General features: G+C 43.7%; 1 protein-coding gene across 2 annotated transcripts in view; it reads left to right on the forward strand.

Annotated features, from left to right (window-relative positions):
• Positions 1-13,297, forward strand: part of CASP7 (caspase 7) — a 34,491-nt gene extending 21,194 nt beyond the window's left edge. For both annotated transcript variants that reach the window (XM_010983223.3, XM_031461790.2), the window contains exons 3-7: positions 5,537-5,670; positions 6,109-6,237; positions 8,586-8,761; positions 9,607-9,736; positions 11,682-13,297. In XM_010983223.3, the coding sequence (XP_010981525.1) occupies positions 5,537-5,670; positions 6,109-6,237; positions 8,586-8,761; positions 9,607-9,736; positions 11,682-11,905 (793 nt within the window). In that variant the 3' untranslated portion in view covers positions 11,906-13,297. The remainder of the gene's footprint in view (positions 1-5,536; positions 5,671-6,108; positions 6,238-8,585; positions 8,762-9,606; positions 9,737-11,681) is intronic.
• The last annotated feature ends 660 nt before the right edge of the window (positions 13,298-13,957 follow it).

The raw sequence follows: 13,957 nt of genomic DNA on the forward strand, positions 1-13,957 counted from the left end.
AGACCTTCGCCCCTAGTCCCGTAGAAATGGGATGATGTCTGACAGTGTAAGCAGCTCTTTGGCCCCTTTTCTGTTTGTTCATCTCTGTTTTCCTCAGACCTTAATTATAGAGATGAGATCACTAGGAAACATTTAACATAACTCCTGATTTTTGCTCTGTTGAATGTACACAAATGCCTTGTTTGAACTATTGATTCCTTTCCTGGATTACAAGGAGTAAGAGTGAAGAATTAAGTAGCTGAAGACTTTATACCCCTGGCTCCCCCTTAGCAAATCTGCAGGCGGACCACGCAGGCAAGAGAGCATGCAAAAGGAGGTCAGGAGAAGTCAGCAGGTCTGCTCACGGTGGGAAAGTGACGAAGAATCTGACCTCCTACCTTAATAATTAACTGAGATTGTCTTCCTCTTTTTTCCTTTAAAAATCGTTGTGGCTGAGCAGAATCTTTGGAGCTGGTCTGTGGACATGGGTCCACCTTCTCCTGCAAATGACCAGCTTTGTCTGAATAAAGCACCTTTCCTTTCTACTGACGTTTGCCCCTGGATTATTAAGTGTTGAGTGGCAAGCAGCCGAACCTAGTTTGGTAACACCAGGAAGTAGAGACTGAACTGGATCTGGATACCTGCCCTGCTGGTTATTATAGGAGTGAGTGGTCAATTGAATCAACTTATGTCTGCCAGACAGGTCTTTTCATTGAGACCCGCTGTAAAGGTTCAAAACTGGAAATGAGAGCAGCAGGGGGAAAAAGGGAAGAGAACTTGTCAGTCCAAAAGTGTTCCCAAATCACATTAGATGTTACACACAAAAGAAAGACTCGAGCAAAACAGTTGTCCTGTGTTCGCGCAGAATTGGCAACTGAAGGTTCCCTAAGGTGGGGTCCCTCTCAGGAATCTGTCCCCTTCCTGAATGTGAGGCTGTACCTACCTCGTGTCTCTGCAGCAGCCTGGCAGCAGGAACTGGCAGATGGAAGTGACGGCACTGCTCCCACGGGAGTCTCGGGGAGGATAGGGTGAGGGGGAGATAATCCCCAGAGCCTCACAACTAGTAGGTGGTAGGCTCGAGTCTCTTGGACCCGTTTTCTTGCAGTGTGTCTACAGGCAGTAGACGAGTCCACTGTGTTTTTTCCTGGCACTTTCTCCCTGATGCCTTCTGGACAATCGTTTCTCCCTCTGATTTGTCTCTTGTTGCATGCTTTAAGTTAATCACCAGATTGGCTTCCTGAAGCTTAAGCTACAGATGGACTTTTCCCAAGGCCACTGCCTCTTAGGAAGATGAATTCGGTGGCATTGAGTTGATAGTCGCTCTCTGACGCATTTCTGTGGTGTGGGAAGACCTGGGTTTAACAAAAAGCTATTTTGGTTAGAAGGAAAAATTAATATTGACTGACTCAAATCCAGGAAGAAACAGCAAATATTAAGCTCATTTTGAAACAAAATGAGAGTTCAGTTTAGGGGAAGGATAGGTAAGGGAAATTTTCCTTACCTCCTTCTTGAGATATTTACCAAGGATAAGAACCACATTTCATATTCATTTTTAAGGTACTTTTCATAGTCATGGGAAGTATTCTCTTTACAATGTGTATATCTTTATTCCCCTTTTGTGTTCCTTTTTTTTTAAGCAGTTAATTTTCCAAATTCTATTCCAATAGAAACAGAGTCCTTTTTTCTAACTTACATCTGAGCCTGTTTTTCTTATAAATGATGCTCGCTAATGTAGTTTTTTGCTTATCACTGAGGATGGGCTAATGGCAGCCCAAAAAACAATCACAGTTTGTTTGTTTTTTGGATATCATGGTACAGTTTGTTTTAAAATAATCCATATTACGGAAGACAGAAGTAGAATTTTATCTCTCAAGGGGCATAAACTGTGACCTCCAGCCTGCCACACTCAGTGATCCTCTTGTTAGGATCTTTGGCCTTAAATTAGCTGAAGACCTGTCGGGAGCCAATGAGAAGATGCAGGTGGGAGTTTTATCAACATCCCAGCCCCTAGTAATAAGCCCTGACAAATGCTAATTCTCATTATTACTGCCTATAAAATGAGAGTGCATGTGCCTCCTCCACATACCTCAGAGGCTTCAGCTGAAGACCAAAGATTCTGTGTACACGTGAAAGATGGGGCAGGCATTTCAATCTGCACAGAGGGCACTATCAGTAGAGGTCACTGACAGGGTGGCAATAAGGAAATAAACCCTACTCCTCCCCAAATGGCGTGTCCTTGAACAGTGCAAACTCCCACTTTGCTGATACGCATCTCCTCTGAGCTTTTATGGAGGCCTGGGAGCAGGAGGAAACTCCACGGGAGCACTCGCTGCCACAGACCTCCCATCCACTTTGTGACAGTCGCAGAGGCCTTGGCCCTGGCACACGGGCAGATGGATGCAGACCTCAGTCTGACCGCAGGGCCGGTGCTCTTTTGTGCTGCCTCTCTTGGGTAAGAAGCTTAAAGAAAAACTGGCCTCACCCCTGTAAACAGACAGGGAACAAAGGGAGGGGCGAGTCTTGTGAAGGTAGGAGACCAGACTGAGGACATTTCTCTTTAAGGTACAAAATGATATCAGGGATGAAACGTGCCCTTCTAGAAATAAAATGAGACCATGGGAGAAATTTGGCATTATAAAAGTGGAGGATGAAGTCATGTTGTAGTTGAAAATAGCAATAAGGAACCTGAAGGTTCGACACACAGATCTCACCTGTAATCTGGACCAAGGTAGGAAGGGAAAGGGAAATGGCCAGGTCCCTTTGGAGATTGTGAGAAACTCAGATAACGTTCAGTGGAAACTCAGAGTGAAATACCCTTGGGCGCACCCTTATTGATCAGGTGACAAGCTCAGTTTTTACTTTCACTTTACTTCTCCCAACTTTTGATCGAAGCTTTGGGAGGATGGCGGACAAGTCATTCTAACAAATACTGAAGAGCACAGGGCTCTGGAACTCTGACATAAGTCGGTGGCCTGTGTGGTTGTCCCACTTTGCTGATCACTAGGTGGGGGATCTTGGACAACTTCCTGCCTCTCTGTGGACCTCAGTTTCCAAATCCACGATAGGAGCAAATAAAACCTGAATCTTTCATTCATATGACAAAAAATTTTAACCTAACTGCCCCACATAAAACCTCCCGTATGGTATTTAGTAGAAGTGGCAAGAGTGGCTTTATTTGACTTGTTCCTGATCTTAGGAGGGAAGCATTCAACCTTTCACCATTAAGTATGTCGACAAAAATTCAGTTAACTTTCAAGTCAAGGAAAAAAAGAGGAATTTTATCCGAGCCAAACTGAGGATTATAACCCAGGAAGCAGATTCTCAGAGAGCTCTGCGAACTGTTCCATCTGTGAGAATTGGCTCAGTCATAAACATTTTTGAGACAAAGGACCATACTTCAAAATGACTCACTGATAATCTTACATAAAATTCACCAAAGATACACAGTCCAAGTAAGCATGTACAAAACCAGCAGCAAGTCACCATGACCCCCTACAGAGCTGGGAAAAAATGCTATTCTTTAAAGAAGCTCCATTGCTAGCATCAGAAGAAAGAAAAAAAATTGATCTTTACTGCCAAGCAGGCATTCCCAACTTTGAGGTGTTCTGATTAAAATGAAATGCAGATGCACACTGCACACTGTGGAGGGAGGGAGGAGGCCCAAACAAACACCGAGAATTTTATGTTTAATTTTTTTTGGTCCTGCCTTAAAATACAGATTTTATTTAATCAAGTATGACATTATCAGTGGGTTTTTCATAGATGCTCTTTTTAAGTTTGTCAGTTCCACTGTAACCTAGTTTATTTAGCATTTTTACCGTTAACAGGGTGTTGGATTTTGTCAAATGCTTTTTTGCACCAGTTGATCATATGGTTTTTGTCCTTTATTCTGTTAATATGATGGATGACGCTAGTTGATTTTTGGATGTTAAACCAACCTTGTATCCCTGAGATCAGTCATACTTGGTCATGGTGTATAATCTTATTTATAGATTGCTGGATTGGCTTGCTAACATTTCATTAAGGATTTTTGCATCTGTGTTTGTTAGAGATATTGGTCTAGTTTATAACAAATATTTGTTGAGCAGCTCACATGCCAGGCATTGTTCTAGGTATTGGGGACTCCGCGAGTTTTCGGAACAGATTGAAAGATCCCTTCTCTCATTCAGGTGACTAACTAGCAATACAGCTCCCCGCTGGCATTTGACATGTTTTTCCTCTGCCCTCTTAACTATGCCCCACGTTCCAGTCTTGATGCCTGAGTGCCAGACTTTGCTAAATTGAATGGTTTCTGTCTGGAGACTGGAAGGGGCCCTACTATTTTTAAATTGCTCTTCCTTTTTTATTAATGTAAATGTTAATTTTGGCATCCACATGGCAGATTACACACACTTAGGAGTTTCCACTGACTGATGCACTCGTGTAACCAGCCCCCAGATCAAGAAACAAAATATGGCCAGCATCTGAGAAAGTCTGTCCATCGCCTACAGTCCCCAACCCTCCCACCATAGGGGAAGACTGCCTTTCAACTTTGAATACCAGGTATTCATTTTTTGAACTTTATGAAAACAGAGTCATACAATAGGTACCCTTTCGTATATGGTTCTTTCACTCACGTATCAGATGTGTGTGATGCATCCATGTGGCTGTGTTGTCATGATCTGTTCACTCCCATTGGAGGCATACCATGCATGTTTTATGACGCCTGCTTTACCATGCATCACAGATACTGTGTTTTTTTACAGATTGAAGGTTCATGCGACCCTTTGTTGTCAGATGATGGTTAGCATTTTTTAGCAATAACGTATTTTCAGATTACGGTTGTGTACATTGTTTTCAGACATAATGCTGTTGCACACTTAATAGACTACAGTATAGTGTAAATGTAACTTTTATGTGCACTGAGAAACCAAAAATATCCCACGACTTGCTTTATTGCGGTAGTCGCTTTATTGCAGTGGTCTGGACCGAACCCACAGTATCTCCGAGGGATGCCTGTCTATTCTGTTGCATTATATGAATATCCCATGGCTTATCCATCCTACTGTAAATGGACATTTGGATTATTTCCTGTTGGGGGCTATTACTAAATAGTACTGTGTGCTCATGTGCGGACCTGGCTTTGGGTAAATGTTTGCTTTCCTTTGGGCTGTATACCCAGGAGTAGAATTGCCATGTCATAGGATATGTTTAGTTCAGGTTTAGTAGATTCTGCTAGTTTTCCACAGTGGATGTACACAGTGGGCGCCCTCCCCCCCGCAATGTATAATAATTCCAGATGCTAAATAATTCCAGTCACTATAGCCTTTCTGAGGAATCCGTACTGGTATTGCAGTGTGATTTCAACTTGCATTTCTCTAGCATCTAATGAAATTAGGCAGGAGATCCTGTTCACTTTAAAACTGACAATTAAACAGAATCATCGGTCCACCCCTAGGTCTTTTTTTCAAGACACTGCAGCTTTCCTGGGTACCCCTTTCATGCTGGGAGTAAAATTAAGAGGTCATTACTGTCCAGACGTCTTCCACAGCCCCTGACTGGCTTCATATTTCCCCAGTAAGAAGAAAAATGGCTCAGGGAGATCAGTCAAGACCCCCCGGGACCGAGTGCCTACATATCAGTATAACATGAATTTTGAGAAGGTGGGCAAATGCATCATAATAAACAACAAGAACTTCGACAAAGTGACAGGTAGGTGCTGTGGGCACGGGCTGACCTCTTCTGTTCCCTTCCATTTTCTTCAGCTTGAGTTAAGACCTGTACATTCATCAGAAAAACGCCGCGCCCATCCGCTGTGGCCACCGCCCCTCCGCAGGTGGTACTCCCGTGCCCAGGAGAAAGGGACGCAGGGAAATCCGGAGCTTTCAGACTGAGATCCCACCGTGTGCATTAGCTGATATGGGACTTGAACCAGAGGGCCTTAGGGGAGCCTTTTGGCCTTGGCTGGACCCGAGAGATGTCGTGATGGGGCTCACCTGTTGTGGGTGGGCTGTCACCATCTCCTCTGAGTTTGCTTCTTATTTCGGTTGTGCATCTGAATTGTGACCTTGGCAGCATCTATGCCGGAGCACCTGGCCTGATGGTGCCAGCCCACAGGACTCACCGTGCACTCGGTGTCTGCTCCCACAGGAATGGGCGTCCGAAATGGAACAGACAAAGACGCCGAGGCTCTTTTCAAGTGCTTCCGGAACCTGGGTTTCGAGGTGGCCGTCTATAATGACTGCTCTTGTGCCAAGATGCAAGATCTGCTGAAAAAAGGTACGCTCCTGCCCCTCCTCTGCCTCCTGTCTTCTTCCTGCTCCCAAGTGGGGCAAGGCTCCACCCGGTCTCCGGAAGACGCCTTCCCCGTAGGGGAGGGATTTCAGCGGGAAGCCTTTCCTTCCTCCAGTTACTCCATCCCTGTCTCTGGGGCACCTGTCTCTCTCGGGAAACTCAGCTCCCTCCCTAAAAGGATGGAATCAGCTTACATTACAGCAAGAGAAGTAGGTCCCATACCTGCAGAACAGTCTTAAGCTCAAAAGGCTAATCCCTAGGGAAGTAACAAATCTAGCTTTCTTTGCAGAATGGAGTTTAAGTGTAAGCTTTCCCTGGTGCTGGACAGAGAATAACCATCCCTGTACACTACAGAACTACCTTGTTTTAAATATACAACATGTTCACAAAATTGTTTTCTCAGATCTTTAACACAACCCCTGCCAAGTTGGCCAACAATATTACCATGCCCGTTTCATAAATGTAGGGACGGAGCTTAGGATAAGGGACATACTGAAGGCTCAGTTAGTTGGGGCAGAACCAAAACTCAAGCCTTGGTCTTCTGATCCCAGAACGATTATGTTTTCTGTCACATCACACTCTCCGCTGGATGCCACCTAGGGCACTCTCGCATTTAGGGCAAGGGTTTGAAAGTAATGCCTTACTCATCAATGAGTGGCCCATGGGCAGTGAGTGGGCACACAGTTTGGACCACTGCTGCCTTTTTGAGCTATGTAGCTAAATAAGAAAAAGAGATCCCCCTCTCCCTTATAACACCCTCTCTTAAATACCCTCTCTTATGTTTTTAAAAACTAGGCATCTTTCCCTAATTTCTTCAATCATGAATCCTAAAAGCCGACCTTTTATGCCCTTGTAGGCCACAGGGTGGAGCAGACTGGAAATCAGGAGTAGAGTTTAGGGTCTAGTCCAAGTTCCAGCAGCTGGGCGTCCTCGTCGAGGCGTCTGTGCCCTCCTGGTTTTTTGCTTTCCTGAGATACGGATCCTGACACCAGCTCCTCCTGCTTCTTGAGCTTGCAGTGAGGATTAGCCGAGAAAAAGCTTGTGAACGTGCTTTGAGAAGCAGCCTATACCGACGTAAGGTTCCAGTTGCGGTTTCTGTTCTTATGGAGAGTGAGTTATTCCACCCGAGCCCAGGGCATGCCATGATCACAGAATTCTCATTTATTGTCCCATCAGAATAGCAAAGTGGTCATTTTTCTTGACTGGGCAAAGTTATAGGACCTCTCCAAGATTCCATTTTTTATCAGTGAAATAAAGATAAACCAGGCCTACTTCAAGGGGCTCTTGTAGGGATTAACTCAGATAACTCAGGCGAAGTACCTAGATCACTGTCTGGATGTGGCAGGTGCTCGAGAAGTTCTAAATCTTATTCTTCCCTCATTAGTGGTCATGGCGAAGAAGGAAGGATAGGTTGTAAGTTAGCTAGCTAGCTGGTTAGTCAGAACCACAGAACCACAGATAAGTTCAAGCTGAGGCAACCTATTACGTAATTTATGATTCCTCTCGTCAGTATCCTGGATTGACAGCCAACCTAGCATGTTTTTCTCTCCTTTTTTGTAATTTTATTTTTTGTTTTTAAATTGTAAAATAAAGCTTAAATTTACCATCTTCAGCATCTTTAAGTCTGCAGTTCGGTGGCAGTAAGTCCATTCACATTGTTTGGCAACCGTCACCACCATCCACCTCTGGAAGAACTCTTTTCATCTTGCAAAACTGCAACTCTGTCCCTAGTAAACAGTAACGCCCCATTTCCCCAAACCCCCAGCCCCTGGAAACCCCCATTCTCCTTTCTGCCTCTGTAAACCTGACTCCAGGAACCTCATAGAAGTGGAATCAAAATAGTTGTCCTTTAGTAAACGGCTTATTTCGCTTAGCATGATGTTTTATTTTCTTTAGCAGATACTCGCACAATACTTACGTGGTCTGCTTTACAAATATTAACTCATTTAATAGGTACTGTTATATCCATTTTACAAACAAGGAAACTGAGGCACAAAATGATTGTCACTTGCCCAGCGTCACAGACCTAACAAAGACCACATCCTTCAGCAACTCAACATACTACCTGCCAGCAGCTGCCTGAACCCTTCCTGCACTTGGTTTGGGCTCTTTTCCTCAGGAGGCAGCCCCATTCTGGTTCCAGACAGAGTGAGAATTCTAGAATTCTCCATCTCTCCAACTTCTCCCAGTGCCATTGTCCTCTCCAGAGGGAGCTCCTTCACCCTCTCTCTGCCCACTCTAACAGTTAGTCACAGCTGCCAGGCCGGAAGGGAATCTGAGGTCCCGCAGGACTGGTGTTTTAACTTTCCAATGTTTACTTTGCTTGCTTGCAGCTTCCGAGGAGGACCACAGAAATTCAGCCTGCTTCGCCTGCATCTTATTAAGCCACGGAGAAGAAAACTTAATTTATGGAACAGATGGTGTGACAGCAATAAAGGACTTGACAGCCCATTTTAGGGGGGACCGATGCAAAACCCTTTTAGAGAAACCCAAACTCTTCTTCATTCAGGTAATCACTTTTCGAAGCTAACACAGTTGAAAATAGGTAAAGATGACAGAGTGACTTGGAGTGTATCATTTTTCCAAATCTACATGCTGTTTCCATCGGGGTATGCAGATTTGAGTTTTGTTTTTCCGCCTCTAAATGCTTGGCTACCTGTGTTTGCACTGTATCACAAATTATAAGAGTCTTTAAGACACTGCAGTATTTTTACTTGCTTTACCTACTAACTCGACACAACAACATTCATTCATTTTTTTCATTCATCAAATTATGGTTGAGTCCCATTTGCAGCAAGATGGATGGACCTAGAGATTATCATATTAAGTGAAGTAAAAGTCAGACAGGAGAAAGAAAAGTATCATATGATATCATTTACATAATAAGGAATTAAAAAATGAAACAAATGAACTTATATACATAACAGAAACAGACTCACAGACATAGAAAACAAACTTACAGTTACCAAAGGGGAAAGAGAGGGAGAGGGATAAATTAGGAGTTTGGGATTTGTAGATACACACTACTATATATAAAGTAGATAAACAAGAAGAATCTACTGTATTGCACAGGGAACTATATTCAGTATCATGTAATAACTTATAATGAAAAAGAATACATATATATATATATATATATATATATACACACACATGTATAACTGAATCACTATCCTGTACACCAGAAACTAACACAGCATTGTAAATCAACTTTACTTGAATTTAAAAAAAAATTATCATTAAGTTGCTGGTACACGCCAAGCACAGTTCTGGAACAACCCTGGGACACAGCAGTGAACCACACACTTGTTCCTATTCCCGACTTCATGGCGCGATCTCTGCTTTGATATTTAGGCTTGCCGGGGGACAGAGCTGGATGATGGCATCCAGGCGGACTCAGGGCCCATCAATGACACAGATGCCAATCCCCGATACAAGGTCCCTGTTGAAGCCGACTTTCTCTTCGCCTATTCCACAGTTCCAGGTATCAGGTCCATTGTCTGCTAACCAGACCGTGCCATTCCACCATCGAAATGCAGGCTTGGAGCTCTATTCCTTCCCTGTTGCTGCAGCAATAAATTACCACAATATAGAGGCTTAACACACACAGATGTATTGTCTGACAGTTCCAGAGGTCGGAATTCCAAGTGGGTTGGCAGGGTTACATTCCTTCTGGAGACTTCGGTGATGGGGGGTAAAATCTACATCCTTGCTTTTCCCAGCATGTTAGAACCTCCAGCATTACTTGGCCTGTGGCCCCCTTCCTCCAGCTTCAAAGTCAGCAGCTTCACATTGCTAACCCTTCTTCTGTCCTCGCGTCGGTCTCTCTGACCACCGGTGGGAAAGATTCTCCTCTTTTTGACGCCTGTGATTAGATTGGTTCCACCTAGGCAATCCAGGAGCCTCTCCCCGTCTCATTTCCTTAACTTCAGTCACATCTGCAAAGTCCTTTCTGCCATGTCAGGTAACATATTCGTAGGCCCCAGAGTTAGGGTGTGACATCTCTTGGGGGGCCATGGTTCTGCCTACCGCGGGGATGTGTTCACTTTCCTCTCCAAGAAAACTGAGTTTTCTCGTTTATGATGATGACGATTGGTCATTATAAACACAGACATTTCTATAGCACTTTACAATTTGCAGTGTATTTTTCATGCCTTCTACCTCATTCCTGGGATACTTGTGTAGGTAGTTAGGAAAGGTGTTACTGCTGTCTTAATTTTACAGATGAAAAAAGAAAATTGAGCTTGGGCGAGTTTAAGTGATGTCCCCAAGGTCACATAGAGATTTTGGTAGATAGTAGAGCGCCAACTCAGACCAGGAATCCTTTATACGGCAGCCTGTAAACAGGCACCAGAAATGCCAGTAGTGAGCAAGCCTCCTCATTGTTTACCAAGCTCTGGGTTTGCCTGAGTCAGTTCATTGTAGTTCCTTTGTTTTGGGTAAAAGCCATCGCTAAGTTAGAATTCTCCCAGCTGCAGTAATAGTTTGGCAAGTGCTTGAGACAGAGGTATTGGTTACAGTAAATAGATCATTGTGTTTGGAAAAGCAGCTTCAGCAGGATCTCCAGGTGGGGTTTTGTGAGAATGATAACTTCAGAAGTTTTAAGGATCCTGTAAGAAAGTAATTTGATCTTCTGCGCTCAGAGGGAGGCCGAGTCCTGGGGGCATGTATCTGTGTAAATCAACCTGTAGGTCGAGTTGTAGCGCGCTCTGAGCCAGGCCTGGCAGAACTCAAGGAAGAAGGGTGAATTCTGGAGAGGCAGGTGAGAGAGGCTTCTGGGAAAAAGAGCTGCTGTAACTGAGTCTTGAAAAAGTAAACGGGGGGGGCGGGGAGGGAGAGATGGTTGAGCAGATGGGGTGCCTGGGGCAGACAGCTGGGTGCACTGGTGAAACTCAGAGGCCTGGACCACAGGGTGTGTTCGTCTGCTTGGGCTGCTGTAACAAAATGCCACAGGTTGGGGGACAGAAATTCATTTCTCACAGTTCTGGAGGCTGGGAGGTTTGAGATCAAGGTGCCGAGCAGCATGGCCTCTCATGAGAGCTCTCACCCTGGCTCGTAGATGGCCATCTTTTCACTCACATGGCAGAGGGAGAGAGAGAAAGGCCATAGCCCAGGGTGTGACAGGGCACTGGCAAAGTTCAAACCTGGGCAGGTAGGCAAGGAGCCCGTTGTATTGAGCCATGCTGAGCAGCCTGAACTTCACCCTGTGCAGGGGAACTGTTTTAGGTAGGGGAGTCGCAGGATGAGATTTGCATTTTAGGATGGTGACCTGTAGGACAGGGGTTAGAGGACACACATCCCACATGGAGAAGCGGGGACAACTGTCATTTCAGAAAAGGCCCCAAACACTAAGAGCTGAGTTGCTTCTTGGTGGAGAGCAGAGCTGTGGCCAGATCAGCTGATGCGATCTCCTTTCTCTCCTGTTGAAGGCTATTACTCATGGAGGAACCCAGGGAGCGGCTCCTGGTTTGTGCAGGCCCTCTGCTCCATCCTGAACGAGCACGGGAAAAGCCTGGAGATCTTGCAGATCCTCACCAGGGTGAATAACAGGGTGGCCAGGCACTTTGAATCTCAGTCTGACGACCCGCGCTTCCACGAGAAGAAGCAGATCCCGTGTGTGGTATCCATGCTCACCAAGGAACTCTACTTCTGAAGATAACCTTTCCAGGGGCGCCTTCTGCTGAGAAGCCACATTCATCTGTTGATGAATCAGATTTTTTTTTTTTTTTTGATGCTCTTGAAAGATCCGGAAATTCTAAAGGATTTTATTTTCAGGAAAATTATTGATTCAACAGGAAAGAAACTTTCTGGTGCTGTCTTACGTTCTCTGAATTTTCAGAGACTTTTTTTTTTTACACTGTTATCCATTTGATGACTTTTTCTCTTGAGATTAATTTTCTGTTTGTCTATCTTTCTCCTTGTTGTCACATTTAGTATATACAACAAAAATGACCTCCGCAGATGACTTTTGTCTGTGTCCAACGTGATTGGTGGTGACATTGGTAGACTGTCAGAGTCATATTTGTACCCCGGCAAAGAGAGTGCTTGACTGACAAAACAGCCAAAGGGATATTCATTTGCCTGTATTGCAGAAAGTGGCAACTGAGTGTGGTTTGAGTGATTTTTTTTTTTAATTGGCTTAGGGCAGATTCTCAATGCAAAGATTCCCAGATATGTTAGAAGGGGGAAAAGTTAATGATTCTGTTACGCAGCAGTCAGGATCCAGTCAAGAAAACAGAAACCATTCTATGTGTTTCAACAGAGGAAATTTAATAGAGGAAATCGACATACATAGATGATGAAAAAGAAGATAAATAAAAGGAAACTGTTGCCACCTCGGTCTATGAGAAGATGTGGTTCCCTGAGTCCAGAAATTGGGGTGGTCCACAGGAGCTGGAACCATGTTGGGGGCTGGCTGGTAGAGACTGGTACCACCCAAGAATTGTGAGCAGTAGAGCCATGGCAGGGCAAAGCCACTGCCTGAGATGGGGCAACACCAGATGAGTTGGACATGGAAAAACATCCTGGTTTCACCTCTTCTTCTGCCCTCTAGTCTTCCTCCAGCACCTCACCTCCAGCAGCCCTACCTGGAAGCTGTCTGGCAAGGGCTCTGTGATTTCCTGCAATACAAAGCATAGCAAGGGATAGTGAGGCAGGGGAGGAACAAGAAATGAACACAGGCCTGGCTTACAATGTGAATAGAAAGAATCCTACTTTCTGATGTTCAGTGATTCATCCATTCAGTCATTTATTCATTGAGTTGTCCAATAATTTCTGTATTGCCCACTATGTGCAAAATCATCTGTTCTAGCTTTAACGTATCCTTGGAACTTTTTAGGTTATTCCAAGCCTTATTCTGAGTAAATTTTTTGTTACCTCTAATTTTCTAAATGGGGAAGGTTTATGGCAAAGATATTTGCACTTTGTCTTCAAGGTAGTGTTGCCTTTTGAATTCTTGACAAATTACTATTTTATTCTACCTAATAACTTGTTAACAAACAGATGTTTATATTTATTGATTAAAATGTGGTTGCTTAATTCCTAACCTGCTCAGTTTTGCTTTCCTTTTGAAGTTTTGTTTTGTTTTAAACGGCAGTGGGAAAATGAGAAAACAGGATAAGAATTGACGCTAGTGACTTGACCTCAACAAAAAATGTAGGTCATGTTTCTTTTGAAGCTAGAACACTAATAAAACAAGTAAACAATCACCAAGGAAGCTGAAACTCTTCTCATAAAAGGGTTAATGAACTTGTAAAGCTGTTTGTGATGAGCTGCCATTTATTAATTTGGCAACAAAATCAGATGGTGTAAAAGATGGTATTCTTTCAATAAGAAAACTAATTTATGGCCAGTTTATTAGACTTGTCCCTGGTTTCCTGCCATCTAAAATATACCAAATGTTCAAATTTTAAGTGGTGATCATGAGTCAAGAGAATCAACAAGCATCTACCCTACTTTTTTCAGAATTCACAGGCTGTTCCCTGGGAAATAGAGTATCCTATTAAAGGTCCCTGACTTAGAAGGAAATATGCCTAAATGCATTGTCGTTTGAAGTAAAAATCTTAACACTCTAGTTATTTGCCTTGTAAGCTTCATTAAATAGACAGAATTGATCCCAAGTATCAGCATTATTTTTTTTTAATTCTCTGACCAGTCACTTTTTTAGGTTTATAAATAATGAATATTATATGCCCCTTAGGCCAGA

Source organism: Camelus dromedarius, chromosome 8, assembly GCF_036321535.1.
Source record: "Camelus dromedarius isolate mCamDro1 chromosome 8, mCamDro1.pat, whole genome shotgun sequence".
NCBI lineage: Eukaryota > Metazoa > Chordata > Mammalia > Artiodactyla > Camelidae > Camelus > Camelus dromedarius.